The sequence below is a fragment of the Sphaeramia orbicularis genome, chromosome 11 (genome assembly GCF_902148855.1).
Source record: "Sphaeramia orbicularis chromosome 11, fSphaOr1.1, whole genome shotgun sequence".
NCBI lineage: Eukaryota > Metazoa > Chordata > Actinopteri > Kurtiformes > Apogonidae > Sphaeramia > Sphaeramia orbicularis.
The window spans coordinates 49,021,292-49,041,406 of NC_043967.1; the positions used below are offsets into that span (position 1 = coordinate 49,021,292).

Sequence of the window (20,115 nt, forward strand, 5' to 3'; positions counted from 1 at the left end):
TTGGCTTCGAGCACCTAATCGATGAATCGGTTGCAGCTCTAATCGTTAGTAATTAATGTCCTGTTTCTAAGGTTTTTAATTTATTCTGGGATTTTGTCCATTATGTCTGAATGTTTTGCGTGTTTTTGTGTGGAATCGAGTTGAATATTTGCTACTGCGGTGATAACTCATGGACGTCACATGAGTAAGTACAAGAAAATAAAGCCAAATTCTGCTGATAACAGTTAAAACAGCCAATTAATAGTTTTAACTTTTATCAAATGAAACACAGAACTACTGAAGCTAATCGTGTCCAAATGATGCTAAATTCAGAATATGTTCCTTGTTCTTAACTGAAGTTTGGATTTTATAGTTTTTTGTTCGACTACATAAGAACAGGCCACAGTAACTCATCTTGTGGACTAAAACTTTTTTTTTTCTTCAGTTCAGCAAATAACTGCTGGGTCACAGCAGAAATAAGACATTAGTAAATGATTTATAACGATCAATAAACGGCTAATATGTATGTCAACAAGTGACTGGTGAGAATAAAGAACAAACAAGTGAAGAGAATGAGCAGCAGTACATGGAACTGGTCCTGGATCAGATCTGTCCTGCCCCCATATGTGTGTGTCGACGGCAAAACCACACACACACACACACACACACACACACACACACACACACACACACACACACACACACACACACACACACACACACACACACACACACAAGTGCACACCAAGCAAAAACCGAGGGAGTCCGATTATGGGAAGTCCCTCTCTCTCCGCTCCATTCTGAGGTTTTGTGATGCCGTTTCCTCTGTGTGTGTGTGTGTGTAGTTTCTATGGTTATACGTCTACTCCGGAGACGGTGCGGGGGAGTATGATGTCAGGCGTGATGTCATGTTTCCCTTTTGCTTCAGCCGCAGTAAAGCCTGGCTCTGGCCGTGGTTCATGTGCGTTAACGTGGGTTCAGGCCGGTTCGGCGTCGGCTGAGGGTCCGGAGTCCACGCCAGGGACCGAAGTCCGGGTGGGAGGGAACCCGGGACCCGCTGTGCGTTTGATCTGCGTCGTCCAATCCGAGTCAAGAGTTCCTGCAGCAGCCTGTGTTAACACTTTAAACAGGATGGTTTGGATTTTTTTGTTGGGTTTGTATGAGGTGATTGGGTGACAGTTTGGACAAAAACACACAGAAGCAGAGTGTGTTCGGAGCATTGTCAGTTCTTGTCCTGTTTTAGGGTCAAAACACAGTATTCGAAATCTCTCTGACGGGACATTTTAGAGACAATATGACAGATTAGTGTTGCTAAATGACCCACATTTTTATTTTTAAATTCATTTTTTGCTTTAGTTTGGACCATAAGGGATTATCCAAAACAAGGAGCTACTTTATACTGAAATAAATGTTGGAATGGCAATCAATTAAAGTTCGCTCTCTGACGGGACATTACTGTGTTTTGACCCTTTATCGGTTTCTCTAAAGTGGTTTCATCTCCAAGAATTAACTCCGTAATTGCTGATAAACCCCCCCCCCCCCCCCCCCCCCCCCGTCTTGACATTTTATGTAATGTTGGTGTTTTAAAGGGATCAAATGAACGCCAAACTTTTCCGTGAGATAAAAGGGCTGCTTTTGTCAGGGGCGTCTGGTGGGTTTGACAAGAGCGAAATCCTAAAATCTTAACCTTAACCCTTTAAACCCTGAGCCTAAAATGATTTGCGTGGGTTTTTTACTTTTTGTTTTCTTATTTTGACTATGAAAAGGTTAGAAAATATGTTGTGAGTGTGTCTGTTTGCTCATTTTTCCAGAGCACTTTTTTCCCCCAGATCTTTCAAACTCTGGCAGTCATTTACAATTTACTACATGTTATAATACTGATAAAACAGCTTCTAGTACAGACGTGAGTGAAATTACAGAAATGACCAAATAAAGCGAAATGTCTCAAGTTTCAGAAGCTGTTGAAATTTTTCCGATTGCACAAACTTTGACAGTTACATCCATCCAAATTGCATATGCCCAGGGTGTGTCAGCCATGACACGCCAGGTTTTAAAGAGTTAAATGAAATAAACCTCATACAACAACAGAACATCCAAACCATCCCTTTGAAGCCGAACTGGTCAAACAGTGGCTGCAAATACTTCACATCTGTTCTTTTTTTTTTTTTTTTTTTTTTTTAACTTTTTTACAAAGTAAATTCATTTAATTGTGACTGGCACTGACTGCTCTATTCCTCTATTCTGATGCGTTAAGCCCCGCCCAGTCTGCCCCGCCGCCACCGCCGCTCCACGGATGTTAACACTAAGTAGGTAAATTTGTCCGGTCACACCCTCCATCCCCTGAATACACAATAACGGTTTAATTTTTTACAATATAAATATAAACTCTGACACCGGTGGCCTTTTGTCACTGCGGCTCAACGGTCAAGAGAAGGCAAGGGTGAGAAGGCAAAGGCTGAATTATACTGATAATAACATGCCCATTAGAATATATACACATCTTTACCATTAAAAATAGTAGGATCTTCCTGATTTGTATCAAATGACCATATTGAAATATAATATTTGAATTCAATATATATTTGAATAAAATATATATGTGTAGATTTACTTATTCTGTATCTCTTTTACAAAAGCAGAAGGCATGGTGGTAGTCTGATACGTTTTGCTGGGGCTAACTGGAAAAAACTCATGTTGGCTTAAAAAAGGCACAAATATTTGGGATTGTTTGTTCATTAAAATGGGCAAAAATGTCTTTTCTTTTAAACTATACGAATAAAATGTCATAAAAATAAGCTGTTTTATCTCAGTAAAGGTTCGCCTGAGTTAACTAACCTTGATGCTTGAACATTCAAATGCATGGATCCTGCTCTCCGCGAATCAATTGGCTTCGATCGTCGCCTCCCGATCGCCACGTGAACAGATTCTCCTAAACACAGATCACCGCGAATGCCCTTAAAACAGAGAGTAAAATACTGCCTGCGTCCTTAAGAGGCACGAGCGTCCTCAGACGGAAAGAAACGGTCTGTAAAAAGAAGTAACGGGTGGGAATGCAGTAGAGCTGTGAGTCTGTAGATTCGGGGTGGGGTGGGGTGGGGGGGAGAAGACACTGGGAAATGCCCTCAAATTCTCCTCCGAGATTGTGCGAAGAACAAGAAGAAGTCACACAGGAAACACTCCAACACGCCCCCACCCTGTATCCACCATGTCTGGGTCCACGCACACACATCCACAAAAACAAGTGTGTCTTTAGTAATAACAGCCCTGCCACGAGCTGCTTCCTCATTCCCTCAAGAAGTGATGAGAAAAAGAGAAATGATCCTGCCGGCGTTGCTCTCCTCGAAGATTCTCTTTCTTTCTTTTTTTTTTTTTTCTGTACAGAAGGAACAAGTCCATTTGCTGGCTAACAAACGTCCATCTGTTTGACAGGTCAGAGTTTCAGGGGACAAACTCCATTCCTCTCCTCCCCGTATTTAATTTCTCGGTCCATAGCATGTACAAATCCACCCTGCTTTCACGTCTTTATACACTGTAGTGTTTGTGAAGCGTCTCCGTCAGGCCTGGTGCAGTTTGATAGTGTCCGCAATTGGAAAGTTCTTTAAAACCATCGCTTTAACGGAGAGTAAATTTGCTCCTGGGTCTGCGTCGGTGCATCCCTCCATCTTGTAAACAGTTGCAGACAGAGAGGCACTTCTGTAATCTCTATCAGGGCCGTTCAAAGTGTATAGTCATGTTTCGATGGGAGCCACGCGCCGCCGGACACACCCGCTGTACAAGACTTGGAGCTCTTCACAACGACTGAATCAAGTTGAGTTACAAATACAAGTCAAGTCTGATGGCCGGTCTGGTTAAAAACATGTTTCCGGGGCACGTTGTGTGATGTGAGGCGATCTCAGAGGCTTCGGAAAAAGGCAGTGTGCAAAATCCCAAAGTGTATTAAGAGAGACTCGGTCACCGCAGGACTCAACAGGAGGGAAACGAGTCGAGATTCAGATGAAGTTTGGTTTTGTTTTAGTGTTTTAAGTCACATCAGACACACACCTTCTGCTGGTTCAGGGCCGTAAAGGTGTGTTTGCCTTGCAGTACATTAGAGGCTACACAGGCACATGTATGTTTCAGGACTTTACATACGTCTCAAAGCTTGTAGCTACGTGCTGATAGTAGTGACTGCAGAGTTAGTAACACTCTCAGCTTCTGCTTTACTGCATCATCTCATCAGAAAATATTTTACTGTTGCATAAATTAGGGGAAAAAGGTGCCAAAAAGCCCCTTTAATTATCAGAATAATTCAAAATACTTGTGTAGGGACGGGAAATGAGAAGTGGGTCCGTCATAAATCATATGGCTCTGAGATAATCGCGTTCTTTCAGCTGCATCAATTGTTGGATTGCAAAACAATGACATCAAACTCATGTCTACACTGGTGGAAATTTTTGCAAAGAGAAACAGTCATTGTCGAGAGGAAATGGTGACTTCATGTCAGAAACAACGATGACATGACAGAACTCGAAAATGATTATTTGACACAAATACCAACGGCGTCCAAGCCAAGCTGCATGACTATTAGTGATGGGAAATATCTGATGTTTCGATAAAATTAGCACCAGACAGGTATAGTTGATCTGTTTCTACATTCAGAGATAATAAATCGTATCGATAAACAGATCAGGATATAATATAGCATTGGATCATTTTTAAAAAAGCATTAAACCAGAGCAAAAACAATGTCCTCGTCTTCATTTTTAAAGCAGCTCCAGTCACTACTGCCAGCAAGAACCCACAATGCATTATGGTCTACACGAAACTAAATTCGTGGACATGATGCCAGAGGTGTGTGTTTGTGTTGTGTACGTCAGCAGACCCTGTGTGTGTGTGTGTGTGTGTGTGTGTGTGTGAGGCTCAGCAGCCGGTGTTTTCCAGAGACAGCTGTGCCGTGGCCCTCTGCAGCTCCGAACTCGCTCTGCGTTGGGTGGGAGGCGGCGGCAGCATCAGCCCCAAAATAACACCCCCTCCTCCTCCTCCTCTTCCTCCCCCATTCTCCACCTCTCCCCCTCTCTTCCCCTCCGCCTCCTCCTCTCCCTCGGCCTTCACTTTCTTGTCCTCCGCCTCCTCCCTCTCTCCGTCCGCCTCCATCTTCTGGTCTTCGCTCCAGCGGCGTTTGAAGCGGAGTTTGAGCGGGATGCAGCGCGTGCCCCCGGGGCTGATGGGAGCCGTCTGGCCCTGACCCGGCTCCGTCTTCAGGTTGATCAGAGGGAAGGGCATGTTGGCTCCGCCCAGAGGAGGAGTGGCGGGAGTTTTGAAAACCTCCTCGTCGTCGTCTGGATCTTCATCGGGGTTGATGTGCGGAGGAAGCGGAGCGGACGGGCTGGTGCCGCGTCCGTTGGCCCGGTGGTGGTGGTGGTTGTTGAGCTGATGGTGACGAGCCAGCGGGGTGAAGATGTCGCCTTCGTCATCCTCGTCATGGTTGATCTCATCCTCCTCGCTGATGTCAGTCACCTCCACCTCTTCCTCTGACTCGATGTCGGATATCGGCTCCACCTGAAGAGAAAAAAATTCATAAAAAGGTCAATTTACGTCTTTTTAGGACTCGTGGAGATTTGATTCATTCATTCATTTTTCACTTAATCATCAAGAGTGTCATCGAGATGCTGGAGCTTTTCCCCATATTAAGCAAATTTAAGACTTTCAGATCATTATGAATACAATGCAATACACATTCTACATCACAACTGGCAACAAAAGTATGAATGAAGAATGGAGATAATTTATATTTTAATTCAATAATTTAAATTTCAGAGGTTTTTATATGAGACACAGGTTTCACATGGTAACAATAAAACAGGAATTCTGCTTTATCCCCCAAAGGTGGTATAATTTTGTGTAAAACAAAGCAGTGAAAACGTTATGGTAATGAGTAAAGGTAAAACAGCTTCTGTAAACCAAAGTGGTAGTATGTAGTGCTACCTTCATTTGCATGTCTTTAACCCTAACCCTTAACCTAATAACATGAAATTGATTGCATTCATTTTCTGATGTTTTACACCAGGTTTCATTCAACATATACCAGATGTTTCTAAGTGTTTGTGCTGCTTCTTCTCATGGGGTCAGAGGTCACGCTAAATGCTAACTTTAACTTTTACAACACATTTAGTTCAATTTGTTGTGCACCCGTAATTTCTTGGATTTGAAGAAAACAGAATGAGAAATAAATAAATATGTTCATTTGAACCCTGAAAAGACCCACAGAGCTGAAGGTGGACTCAGACTTTTGTACAGTACTGTAAATAAAAGGGAAAAAATAAAGAGACTAAAGGTAATTGAAACTCGTAGAAGTAATTAACTTCATTACCACCTTCATTTAAGATCAGAATCCTGTTAAAGGCTTTTTGACGTCTATAAGTTTTATGTTTTTCAACAAAATGCTGTTAAAAGGACTGAGGCAAACCCCCAGAATCTGAACCCCCCCCTCAGTGGAAAGGTAACATCCGTCTGTGTTCATGAAACCCCTCACCTTGATCTTGGGGGGCCCCACAGACAGAGCAGAGCTGTTTATGGGAGCGGACCCTGTGAATGCGTTGGATTGGCCGGAGGAGGAAGCGGCCACTGAACTTCCTGTGTCTCTCTGTTTCCGGCCGAGAGGCGGCGGCTGCAGCTTGAACTTGAACGGCGACGGGTGCTGATGCCCCTCGTCCCCGCCTCCCGGCTGCTGGCTCAGCGAATGAGAGAGCGGCAGGGGCGGGCCGTGGAGGTGGTGGGCGGCTGGCTTCTCCGGGGTGGGGCGGTGGGGCTGGGGGATGACGATGTTGGGGTAGTGGAGGAAGGCCCGGGGGCTGAGGTGGTAGTTGTAGACGGACTGGGTGTGGGCCTGAAGGTAGTGCTTCATGTCCTCCGGGTTGAAGGAGAAGTGTGAGCCCATCATGGGGGAGGACAGAGAGGGGGAGGGGGTGAAGGGCAGATGGGGGGTGGGGGTCATGGACAGAGCTGGGGACAGAGTCGGGGCTAGCAGACCCCCGGGGCCCGGCAGTGGGGAGACGGGGAACGGAGACAGGGGTTCGGGGTGGACCCTGGGAGCCGGTCTGGGGAGCCCCGCTGGGGTGGGCCCCCCACCGTACACCCTGAACAGAGATTCGTGAGGCAGACGAGGAGGGAGCAGACCCCTGAAGGCGCGGTCAGGCCCCACGGCGCGCTCCTCAGCCCCCACCGCCTCCTCCAGCTCCGAGTTGGTGGAGGTGCCGTCGCTGCAGTCGCTGACGGAGCCGCGGGCCATTCGGCGAGCGACGCTGCTGAACATACCAGGACTACGCAGCTCCTCGCTGGATGACAGCACCTCTGAGGGGGTGGAGGGGGGGAAACGGAAGTGGGTGCCTCCAGTTGGTACAGGGGGGGCGCTCTGAGGGACCCCTCGACCTGTAGGAGAAGAAAAGAGGTGGGTTAGAGGTGTGAATAGCAACTGACCAATGTGGAAATTTGCATGAAAACGACACAGAATGAAACGGTTCTAAACAGGAAGTGAACTCAAACTAGGAGCTCGGGTCTAAAAGGTGGACTATTGCCACGTTTCCACTACGTGGAACTGGCTTGGCTCGACTCGGGTACCAGGTCCTATTCCTGGAGACCGTTTCCATTACTGGATATGACCGACTTTACAGTACCTGGACGTCATAGCGAGGTAGACTGTTACTTCCAGGTTATCTGCTCAGAGTTGTTGATAAACTCACTCGTTGCGTGTTGTCACATGAAGCTCATGCTGAATTTTTACATCGGCCACCAAAGACTGAATCTCCTGACGTAATGGTGTAGTTTCGCGGGCTATCATCATGTGGATTAACCTACCGTTATTTTTACTGAAAACTTCCTCATCTGTTTTTTGTAAAACGGCGGGTCACAGAGACGACTCTGACCAATCAGTGGTCTGCAGTGTTTACACGACACATTTTAGTATCTGGTCCCCAGTCCTGGAACCTTGACAGAGGTGATACCAAAAAACTAGTACTGGGTACCAGGTTCCAGGTCCTTTTTCGTAATGGAAACGCAAAAAGGCTGAGTCAAGTTGAGTCGAGTCGAGCCAAGCCGGTACCACGCAGAGGAAACGCGGCATAAGTCGGTCTCATACATAGGGATGGGACTGGATAATAATTGAGTGATTCTGATTCCAATACTGCCTCTCATATTGATTCTCATTGGATTAGAGAATAAACTATAGTACATATGTTTGTTTGCATTAACTCTTTGATGCCAAATATTCACTAACATTTTGCCTTTGATTCCAACAAACCTCCTAAATGGTTCTAAAGGCGTAGTTAGAGAAGCACTAGATCTACCTGCTGCAGACTCTGAGCCTGGTCATCATGGAGATTATTCAGAAACCGCCCCCCTTTGCTAAGCAGCCAATCAGAAATATCCCATCGGTGCAGTTGAATTGGATGCTGTGGTAAAATGTTTGTGCATGTTGGAGATATTTAACCCTTTGTTGTAATAGAAGCTGTGTAACTGTTGGAAATGCCCCGAGTGTCGTCTTTATTGGTGAAACGAAGAACGATTCCAATGAACTGAGCTACTGGGAACTGGTTCTCAATTACCATCCGTACAAAAAGATGTAGTCTGGGAACAAAAAAACCACGCTTACTGCTAAAAATGTACACAAAAGATCTAAATAAAAGGAGAAAAATAATCAAATATGTAAGGACACGTAAGAGCCTTTTATCTAAAAACGCAGAAATGAAATGTGACAGTCATGATATATTAACATGAACCTATATATGGAAATGAGGGAAAACACCTGAAAAATACCCTCAGAGGAAAAAACACCAATTTAAGTAATCTTTATGTATGAGGAATTAACATGGACACATAAAACAGAAACTATTCACACGCGGCGCATAAGAAACCGAAGTTCTGACGCCCTGACCCTTCAGACTGAAGAGAAAGGGAAGAGTAATGATGAGAACAGGGCACATTTCTCCAATAACTCCTACAGTTTAACCAAAAGACTCTCAGCAACACAGAAAGAAAACAGTGGGTTACACCGAGCCACAAGTTCCCTTCTCTTTCAACCCCTCCTCTGTCTCTTTCTCTGCCTCTCTTCGACTGTGGCACTGCAATAAATTCTTGGCATCCGTGCACGTGCCAGAGTTAAATATTGGAAAAGTCGCTCTTATTGCCATCACAAACATGGGTTGGGTTCCTCTGTTTTTTCCAGTGCCTCTACAGTGTGTGTGCGGGTCTTTCAGTAAAATGAAAAAAAAAAAAAAAAAAAAAAAAAAGGACTCGGTGAGAGACAACGAGGAGGGGAAAAAAAAAAGAAAAGGAGTGTTTATCTGTTGAACACGTCTGTGAGCGTCTGTGCTCGCATATTAATCCAGATTGACGTGGGCATGTGTGTCTGTGGAAGCGTCGTCTGAAAAACCATCATATCACAACATGTCAGTGTGTGGGCCACATCACACGGAGGCTATAATTAAAGTTTCGTGCTGCACTTATGTCACCCAGTATCCAATGCTCCATATGGGCTGTGTTTACACTGGGTGGCCGGGACCAGAACGAGACACGACTTCAGAGGAGGGAGGAGAGGGCGAAACGGGGACGTGGCAGACTCATGTCTTCGAAGACGCAGAAATACAGAGACCGGGTCGACACATGCGCCGCCAGAAGTGTAAAAAATCCAATAAAATCACTTCCTGTACAGACGCGCTCAACCTGTAAGGTGAGAATAATGACAGGAGGATTCATACGCAACGGCTTGTGTTTTAACCTGGGATGTTTGTCTACGTCAGGGGTGTCACACTCAGCCCAATGTGGTCTCAAGTGGACTGGACTAGTAAAATAATAACCTGCTAACCTATAAATAATACAAATTGTTCTCTTTGATTTAGTGTGAAAGTTAAATTATATTATGAAAATGTGAAAAACTTGAACCATGTACACCCTGAAACATTTGTTAAAAACTAAGTGCAATTTCAACAGTATTATGTCTCAGATTATTATTAATAACACAGTTTACAGATCACAGTGGATCTACAAATGCACAAAACATTGTGTAACAGGCATTATATTGTTCAAATTGCACTTATTTTTCTACAGATATTTCAGGTTGTTCATATTTATTCAGGTTATTCACATTTTATTGTGACAACATTGTTTGCAAATGTAAATATTTTCATCATATTTTACTTTTTTTCACATTAAACCAAGGAGAAAATGTGGACTGGTCATTAATTATAGGTTATTATGCTATTATTTTACTTGATAACACATTGAGTTATGGCCCCTGAACACCCTTGACTGTTTGACTGTATTTTCATTGTAACTTTTTCACTTTATAAATTCATCCCATGGGCTGGACTGGACCACTGGAACAAATAATACTCGATAATTGTTAGTTGTTAGACTCTGCTATTCTAATGTTAGGGGGTAAATATCATCTGTGACTTCACCACAGCTGATGTTGCAGGTTTTGCAGTATGTATGTATGTATGTATGTATGTATGTATGTATGTATGTATGTATGTATGTATGTATGTATGTATGTATGTATGTATCTATCTATCTATCTATCTATCTATCTATCTATCTATCTATCTATCTATCTATCTATCTATCTATCTATCTATCTATCTATCTATCATAACAGACCACCTTGATTTATTCATGCTGTTTTTGCAATAAAAGTGTCAGAAAATGTCTTTTTTGCCAATTGTTTTGCACATTTTTTTCAGGAAGACCATAATTTTCAATATCTGGCCATTAATTATCATTATTATATGTAATAAATACTTAAACCAGCGTGTTATAGTAAAAAATAAAAAAAATAAAAAACTTGAATTTTTTTTTTTCAAATCATATAATGAAAAACTGTAAATGTGCAGAAGGAAACTTTATTACAAGAATATAGAGATGAACTTTTAACTATTTTACATGTGCTCAAACATTTTTGTTTGTCTAGAGCATTTTGTGTCCATGTTACAGCTTCTTATTTTTGTTATTTCTAGGCATTCCATCGCTAAAATGCTAAAAGTAATAAAAGTCTTCCATCTCTCTCTCACTGACTGCACTCTGCTCCACCTCAGCCAATGCAGACCTCTAGCAAAATGTGTTCTATAGCAATAAAATAAAAACCCAATCTCAGCTTTCAGATGCACTTTGGATTGTATCAATAGTGCAAACGGTTCAAGAGTTACAGTTAATTTGAATGACGGTGAATGCAAAAATGTAGCGCTGGAGACACAATCGTCCTAAAAGGGTTAAATATATCATCAAAGGTCATACAGTAAACAGCATTCGTCTACTACACTGGAAACGTTACCATTAATCTAACAACGTCTCAGTTATGCCAGGTGCACACTGGGGATATTAAAATTTTAACAGCTTTGACATTCAGGATGTCATGTGATCGAGCGTGACTTCAGAACAAAACAAACATGGATGGAGACAGTCCGTCATCTTCAGCTGGTTGTGTGTGCCGTGTTTTGAACCGAAAAACAAAACATGACCAAAAAAAAAAAAAACAAAACTGTGGATGGAGTCGAGGCGAGAAGAGTGAATTAGCACGACTTTACACGTTTTTGTCAAATGAGCTGGAAAATAACGTTCTACTGTTGGTCTCAAATGGAGCTGGTGGGTGCTATTGATTCAAGCTATTGTCGATATTTGGATGGATGGATGAAACCTGTGGCTTTGGTGTTTACAACGTACGCAGCATCCATCTGGTAATGCTATAATTGATGATTCATTTCTGCTGTTTCTTTCATGCTACAGGGTAGGGCTGCACGATTAATCGATTTTAAATCGAAATCGGATTTTTTAGTTAGGACAATTTTTAAAAAAGGGAAATCGTAAAATCGATTTCATCTCTCTCATGCCTCCAGGCCGCACGCCTCCGCGTGCCCGCGGGCTCCCGTAGGCTCTTCCTGTGACAGCGGTCTGTCACAGAAGTCCGTGTAATGACCGGACGTTAAATCTGTTCATGAACCCGCAGTACTTATACCAATATAAGCCGTGGCTTCACGCACGGATCCCGCAATTGAAATATAACTGCAAGCGGATCACTAATCTTCCGTTGTCCCGGATCCGTACCGTACTGTCTTCTTCCGAACCGGGTCCGGGTCTCGGGGTCATCAGCCTCAGCAGAGGAGCCCACACAGCCCTGTGCCCACACACATCCACCAGCTCCAGGGATAGAATCCCTCCAGTGTGTCCTGGGTCGGTCTATTCCACGCACGGATCCCCCAGTTTAAATAGAACCGCATGGGGATCACTCATATTAACCTGGTCCACGCACACACGCACGACTGATGCCTGTCACTGACTGACACTGGTATCACTTCTGTGGGCCAGATACCCAGAAAAGAAAGAAAAAAAAAACTTTTTTTTTTTTTTAATAATTAATTTAGTCCTCTTACTTGCTAAATTTTTCATTCACAAATGTAAGTTCTGTAACACAAAACCAAATATTATTTATGTTTTGTAAGATGTTGAAATTTATTTAAAGCTGTTAGATAAATGTGGAAACAAAAAGGTTGTAACAACTATCAGTATTTGCTCTGATTTGGACATTTTCTTATAGTGTATTCCCCCTGACAAACTTATGTTATTTTCTTGTTGTATACATTGTTTGTATACTCTACTTCATTTCAAAGATTTAATGAAGAGAAAAAACAAAACAAAACTGTAGGTTCATCACGTGATCCCATCACAGCTTTGAGGTCAGAGCAGTGGCTTGCATTGTGGGCTGCTCACGAAAACGACATGTTGACTGCTGTTGCCTTTTCTAGTTATACCCAAAAATCGAAATCGAAAATCGAGTTTTTAGAGGAAAAAAAATCGGGATTTTTTTTTTGCCAAAATCGTGCAGCCCTACTACAGGGTTTCAAACAACTCAAAACAACATTATTTCTGTGACTCCCAAATCGTCTGGACTGTAAACAAGTTCAGATCAGCCTCACATAAAACCTAAAACTCATCAATTTTCTTCGTGTTTCAGCATCACACACACTTTTATATTCATGTTTCTCTGCTCTTAAATAATCTGTGTTGACAACTACACACTCTGAATGTGCCTGTATACAAGGCAGCATCTAAACATCATAAAATAAAACCATTATTGTGTGATTTTCGCTAATGTTATTCCTTCCGTTCTCATTTTGTTGTTGAAACTCAGATTCCCTACACAGTTTCACCTCAGAGAACTCACACATTCACAGACACCTGAAGGCCACAGTGTTTTGTCTGCTTCAAAAAGTGCTTTTTTCACCTCGGATTCCTGCCTTTTCAGTCAATTCACCACAAAGTTGTGTTACAGAGACAAAAACAGAAAAGATTTTATGCAGACAAAAGGCTTTAAGTCTGCTTAGTCCACAGTGTCAGATGTAAATAATAAAACAAAACAGGAGCAATGGTCCTGTATCTCACCCGCATGTTCTATCAAGAATCAGTAAGTTGAATTTGTGATGTTGTAAGGTTCTGCCACTATGTTATTGTCCTGTAGTCTTGATGCAGGAGATTAACCTCCCAGTAGAAGTGGGTGGTACTTTCACTGGAGGAGAACTCAACAATTTAAATTAAATTCCATATATGACTTCCTATCAGTGCTCAGTAGTAACTATACTGATATCTGTAAATACTGTGTATATTGTGTGGAAGAGTGAGTGAGTGAGTGAGTGAGTGAATGCCTGCCTTGTATCATATAAATGCAACACTGAATTTTTCAATTGTATGGTATGATTGTTTTAAATGATGTATATTTACCTCCGCCAAGGAGGTTATGTTTTTGCCAGGGTTTGTTTGTCTGTCTGTTTGTTTGTTTGTTTGTTTGTCTGTCCGTTAGTGTGCAACATAACTCAAAAAGTTATGGACAGATTTGGATGAAATTTTCAGGGTTTGTTGGAAATGGGATAAGGAAGAAATGATTAAATTTTGGTGGCCCACGGGGGGGGGGGGGGGGGGGGGCACTGATCAGCCTTGGCGGAGGTCTGCGCTCTCTGAGTGCTTCTAGTTTATATTGTACTGCAATGTTGTGGAAGAGCCCATCCGGGGACTGGAGTCGAGAATTAGTACTAGCTATAAACTCTATATGCATCACATCAGCTTCAACTATGTTTGATTGCATTGTCCCTGTCAAATAAATCAATCAATCAATCTGTAACCATTTCTATGTTATAAACCATCAAAATATTGCCTATTAAAAGTAAAGGCAAAATTTTAATACTTCAAAAATTCTTCAAAAAATTAAAAAATCTAAAATTGACAAAACTGTGAACAAACTTTATAGACGCTGTCCCAAGGAAGATTCATAAAAAATATGAAATGAATCCGACCAGTAGTTTCAGAAAAAAAGATCTAGACTTCGATTGTCAAAGGTCATGGACCCAAAAGAAAGTCCGTATATGACTTCCTATCAGTGCTCAATAGTAACTATTTTGATATCTCTAATAGGGCTGGGTATCATGGCCAATTTCCATAATCGATTCAATTTCGATTCATAAGGTTCTGAATCAATTAATCACGATTCCATTCGATTCAATATTGATTCGATTCAGTATTAATTGATTGATTCAGAGTAATTTAGTGATACCAAAGTACAATTTTGAGTTGTAACCTGATTATTTGAATACCACAGTCATGCAACATATCAATACTGGTATCAATATTTATATTAGAAAGGAAGTGAATATGACATTTCAACAGTGAATTGCTGAATCTGCTCTTAAATAATGAACAGGACAGAAACATTGCCATGTTTCTACAGTGGCTCAGAACGGACTTCTTCGTCATGTTTATTCTGTTTTATGGCTGGAGGCTTCTACTCCGGCGCTCCGTGACTGTTGGTGGGAGTGGAGCAGAGCTGAGCTGGGGGGTGCGCGCGCTCCATGAATGTTGGTCGGGGAGCTGGGGGGGGGGCTTGTGTAGTGTAGTGGTCGGACATTGTTGCTTTACTATTCCTGTAACTCCATACTCAGCCATAGGTGATAGTATGGATCCAAGTTATTATTCCAAGAATGACCGCCTTCCGCGACTCGCCAGGTGGCCAGTTCCTTCACACTGCGGGTTCGAGTTTGAGCTGGGAGGACCTCCAGCGGAGGACTTTTCCGCATCTTTTCCGTGTCAGAGCTGTCGCGAGTGAGACCAAGTTTTCCCCAGGGGTTCGCAAGACGGAGCCGCCTGCGGTTCCGGGTAGTCCCGGTCCTGCTCTGAAAAATCGATCTCATCAACTATTAATCGATTACGCAAAATTAAAATGAGATCAATCTAAGATCGATTACATCTATTGTTTTACCCAGCCCTAATCTCTAACCATTTTTATCTTATAAGCCATCAAAATATCATCGCCATTGGGCAAAAACCTCTTATGTACAAAATGGTTATTTTTTAGGAAAGTGAAAAAATTATGTATATTCTAAATAAATGAATGGTGTTGAGATGTGGCCACAAGCCATTCAACACTGTTCACAGGTTAACCCTTTATAGGACACTCATTGAAACACCCTCAACCTTAGTGTGTTATTAGACATCGTCATCTACCACCTCTTGCCTTAAAACATCTGAGCAGCACTTGCTAAAAAGTAAACACATGTAATAACACAACTGTTATAAGGTCATAAACGGACAAAAATCACTCATGTTCACTATTTACAGCTTCAAAATGTCCATAAAATCTCTCTGAATCACTGTATAATGTTATAAAACCCAACATGCTTCTGGACCTCACTGAGGCACGGGATTGGCCCCATATTTACTGTTTGAGGAAATGACCAAAAATAGTCACTTGCCTGATAAAGGGTTAAATAATCTGAAACTGTTTAATTTATTTAACAGCGTAAACCAACCAAAAGGATTTTTTTTTGACCCCCCAAAAAAACAAAAACAAAAAACAAAAATGGACTTGTAAGGTTTCTGCCCAACAGCGACAATATGGAACATAATGAGTAAAAGGCAAATTTTTATATTTCAACAATTCACAGGATTGGCCCCATATATAATGTTTGAGGAAATTACCAAAAATAGTCACTTGCCCGATAAAGGGTTAAATAATCTAAAACCGTTTAGTCTATCTAACAGTGTAACCCGACCAACAGAATATTTTTTTGATCCAAAACAAAAAAAAAGACCAAAAATGGACTGACAACGTATCTGCCCAACAGTGACAATATGGTACAATTATTTCAACAATTCATCAAAAATCCAAATATATCAAAAGTATGAAAAATTTGATATGAATCCAACCAGTAGTTTGAAGAAGTTGCCAATGAAGACGATGCTGGACACAACGCCTTCACAATATCTCATGGCCAATGGGTCGGAAAGCGAAGAACTGAATCCCTGCTGCTTTTAGACACATGACCTCTAGACTGTAAGACTGTACTGTAATCAGCACATGTACGTACCAGAGCCCATGTCGATGAACGGGTAGTTGACCAGCACTAGTTTGTTGAAGTTGAACTTGTAGGTGAATCTCTTGCCTTTGGTCTTGTGGAGGATCCTCTTGTTGTAATAGTATCTGGAATCAAAAGAACAGAGGAAGTGTAAATGTACAGGACTATTCGACTGTGGCCACATTTTCAGGTTCGTATGGGCCTTCAGAGGTACAAACATGACACGTGGATAGATGGTGGATTTCTTCAACTGTGAGATGTGATTATTAAATGTCCAACCTACACATTACATAAGTCAGAGTGTATTATTTTCCCTACAGGAGGCTGCATCATGGTCATTTACAGTCTTGTGTAGTTGGCTGTTAGGGTCAGTAATTAACAGTCAATCCAATCTACACTTTCAACAAACAAACAATGTGAGAGGAAACAGACGCTGGAGAGCATTACAAGTCTATTAGAAGTCGAGTTGGGTGGTCTCAACTTTATTCGATTGTCATGGACGATTCATGGTTTTAATCTTTTGTTTTCTACAGGAACTGAAGACAAAGCTTGATTTATTTATATCAAGTGGAAAAAGGACTTTCACAATATATCCTGGTATCCAAATTTATGACTTTTTGAGACATCATTCAAAGCGTCTTATTACATTCACATTAATAACAGTCCAACTGGCCTCAGTTATTGTGTTGAACCAGTCTGAACCATGTTTCAATCTAACATTACGTTTCCATTTATCCACGACTAATGTTTCTGTTACTGATGTTGACGCTGCTAAAGCTCATACCTGAACCCCTCCACCCATGAACGACTGTAGGAGGCTCCACTCATTCCCATCAACACTAACTACACATTTGACTAATTCTCTAGAAAGATTTCAAAAGCAAATGGAGTGATAAAAGTAGTTATTGTGTCAGATTTTTAAGACCTTTGAGTGTCAGATTAAAGGATTTATCATCAATCTAAAGGATAAATTAAAATATCACATATCCTTTTGCTGGGCAGGGGAACCACCTCAATTTTGCCATTTTCACAATTTTCAGACATCAAACCCTAATTTAACTAATTACGCCAATAAACTTTCCAGCTCTAATTAAAAGTTTTTAGTGCCTGAAATAGATGTTTATTTGAAAGACTTAAGCTGCATGCATATGTGAGGCTGTTAGAGATGTACAGACTGCAAGATTCTTGGCTGATACAGGTATTTAAACAAACATTTTGGCTGAAATCATATCACTGTTTGTTTCTTTATATTGTTTTTTGTAGTTGTTTATCCCCCTTAACAAAGAATTCTTCATTATAAATCACGTCTTTCAGCCCATCATCGCATTATCTTCGAATGAACAGATTCAATCATACACATTTATGAATACCTTTTTAATATTAACATGACGGATAAGTATCTGGCACTGCTATCGGTGAAAACATGTTTTATATGTAGGTACAGATACAGGAGATACAGTACTATGGACAAAAGTATTGGGACACGTTGAATTCAGGTGTTTCTTTTCTAACAGGGGTCTGGCATACAAAACAATAATGACATAATATAGATAATATAGTTTATATTGTGATAAATATCATTACATTGGTTAGTTTTGTTTAAATTGTTATGTTTGCTTCCGAAACGCCTCAGAGATGGTTTGGACTTAATTTCTCTCAACACTGATTTTGTTTTTCTTCTTTTTTTTTTTATCCATGGCTATGATTTTAAATGTTCTAGCCCTAGAACTCTGAAATATTTTTCCTGCTCTGACTGCAAATAATAATTTTCTACCACAACTAACCATCTATTATCTTCACATCTCACTTAAGAAGAAAAATCTCCCATTAAACTTTGAGTAAAAATGTTGATGTTTATAAACTGTATGGACCAAAACATTGGGACACATCATGGCTACAGCTGTAAGATACCCTGTTCATGATGATTTGGGATATAAACATCAATATTTCCATTTGAAAAAAAAAAAATCAATATTACTTAAAATATGACATAACTATATTATGATATTAGTCATTATCGTTTTGTATCCCAGACCCGTAAGAAAAGAAACACCTGAATTCAATGTGTCCCAATACTTTTGTTGATTTAGTGTATCAGAGCATCTCAAAAGGCTGTGATCATATAATGAAACCCAGAGGAAAAACTACACAGAAGTAGTGATGGAAATGAATCATTACTGTTGGTTTTATCCTGCTGTTATGCAGTAAATGGGGTCCTTCACAGATGATTATGCAACACACTTGTGCTCACATGAACTAATCACAATCAGTGTATTGTGTAATTGTGTAACATATACACAGCATGTTATGGTTACGTGAAGCTTTAAAGAAAAAAAAAAAAAAAAAAACAAGTAATGTGCCCTGTAGTTTCCAACAGCTTATAGGTTTAAGATAATGTAACACTGATGAATGAAGGTGAAAATAAAAATCTTTCGTTCCACATTACTCAGAGCAGAGCAAACAATTAAACAAGCTGCTCATAATGCGAGCACAGATTCAGGCCCTCGCTGTGATTACTTAAGGAAGTGAGCCATCGAGACAGCCATTCTGGTCGGGTTGAATCCAGGCGGCTCCATTAGTACCCAGGCATTAGTCATCGCCAGTACACAGAGCGCTGCCGAGGAGTGAATAGAGCCGCTGACAGCTCATCTAAAAGATGATAAAATGGCTCCCTGTGACTCACCGATAGCCTCAGGACCAAACCACATTCATATTTCTTCACATGAAAACTTCTAAATCAGTGCCTCTCATTCAGCTGCGACTGGCTGCTCCATTCTGAAAAGTTATTCATCGTTGCCAGTAGATACGAGCGGCCTTGTCTGTCTATATTTGTACGTTAAAAGGGACTGTGCTGAATGCAAAGCTGCAAATGAGTCTCGGGTTGCCGGTAAGTGTTAATAGAGCCATGCTAGTGAGAGAAATGTAAAATTACCTCAAAGCAGGAAGAGTGGCAGTTTATGTAATGGTTATTTAACCCACAGGGACCCAAACAGCCACCGACGACACAAACCATCTACAGATATAAACCATTTAATACCTGTTGATCCACTTATCCTATCAAGACGTGCAAATAATTGGTGTAAAATGCAGTTTGTCATCTTTTCATCATCATCAGATATGACCCATTTGGACGTTCAGAGGCTCCGTAGTTACCGTGGAAACACAGTCATCTACTACAACATGGATTCACAGGTGGAGTTTAATAAAGGACAGTGGATGGAGTGGCTGAAATAGAAACTTTTTCTTCATTTTTCTCTGTTTTGATAAAATTACCTTTGAATTTACTCTGAGTTTTTATGAATATCTACATGATCTGTGAATTAAAAATAGGAAAATACATGATTTCCACCAAAATACAGAGGATAATATATAAAAAAAAATAGTGACAAATCAGTTAAGAAAGGTAGAAATGGAGAAAAAAATCATTTGGGATCTGCCACAAAAGTAGCACTGGGTCTTTATGGGTTAATATGGTCGATTTTTGTTATATGTGTCCACGAAACAAGATCAATAGCTTATTTTGGGCAACAAAAAAATCCTTTATTTCACCTGATTGGATTGGAGCTTTAATCAGGATTTACACAAGGATGAACCTGGGTTTTACCTACATTTTCAGGGAGATTTGGTGCCGTCTGTGTTGGAGTTTAAAAAAAAAAAAAAAAATCCATACTGTGATATCATTTTTATGACCTATTACCGAATATGCGTAGATAAATTTAGAGAAGCTAGAACAGATAAAAAAAGATAAAGACTGAAAAAAAGTACATTT

General features: G+C 41.0%; 1 protein-coding gene across 1 annotated transcript in view; it reads right to left on the reverse strand.

Moving 5' to 3' along the window:
* Positions 1–2,090: 2,090 nt before the first annotated feature.
* Positions 2,091–20,115, reverse strand: part of erf (Ets2 repressor factor) — a 64,923-nt gene continuing 46,898 nt past the window's right edge. Inside the window, exons 3-5 of the mRNA XM_030147903.1 lie at positions 16,359–16,471; positions 6,491–7,386; positions 2,091–5,517 (exon numbers count right to left, since the gene is read on the reverse strand). Of these exons, the coding sequence (XP_030003763.1) occupies positions 4,879–5,517; positions 6,491–7,386; positions 16,359–16,471 (1,648 nt within the window). The 3' untranslated portion in view covers positions 2,091–4,878. The remainder of the gene's footprint in view (positions 5,518–6,490; positions 7,387–16,358; positions 16,472–20,115) is intronic.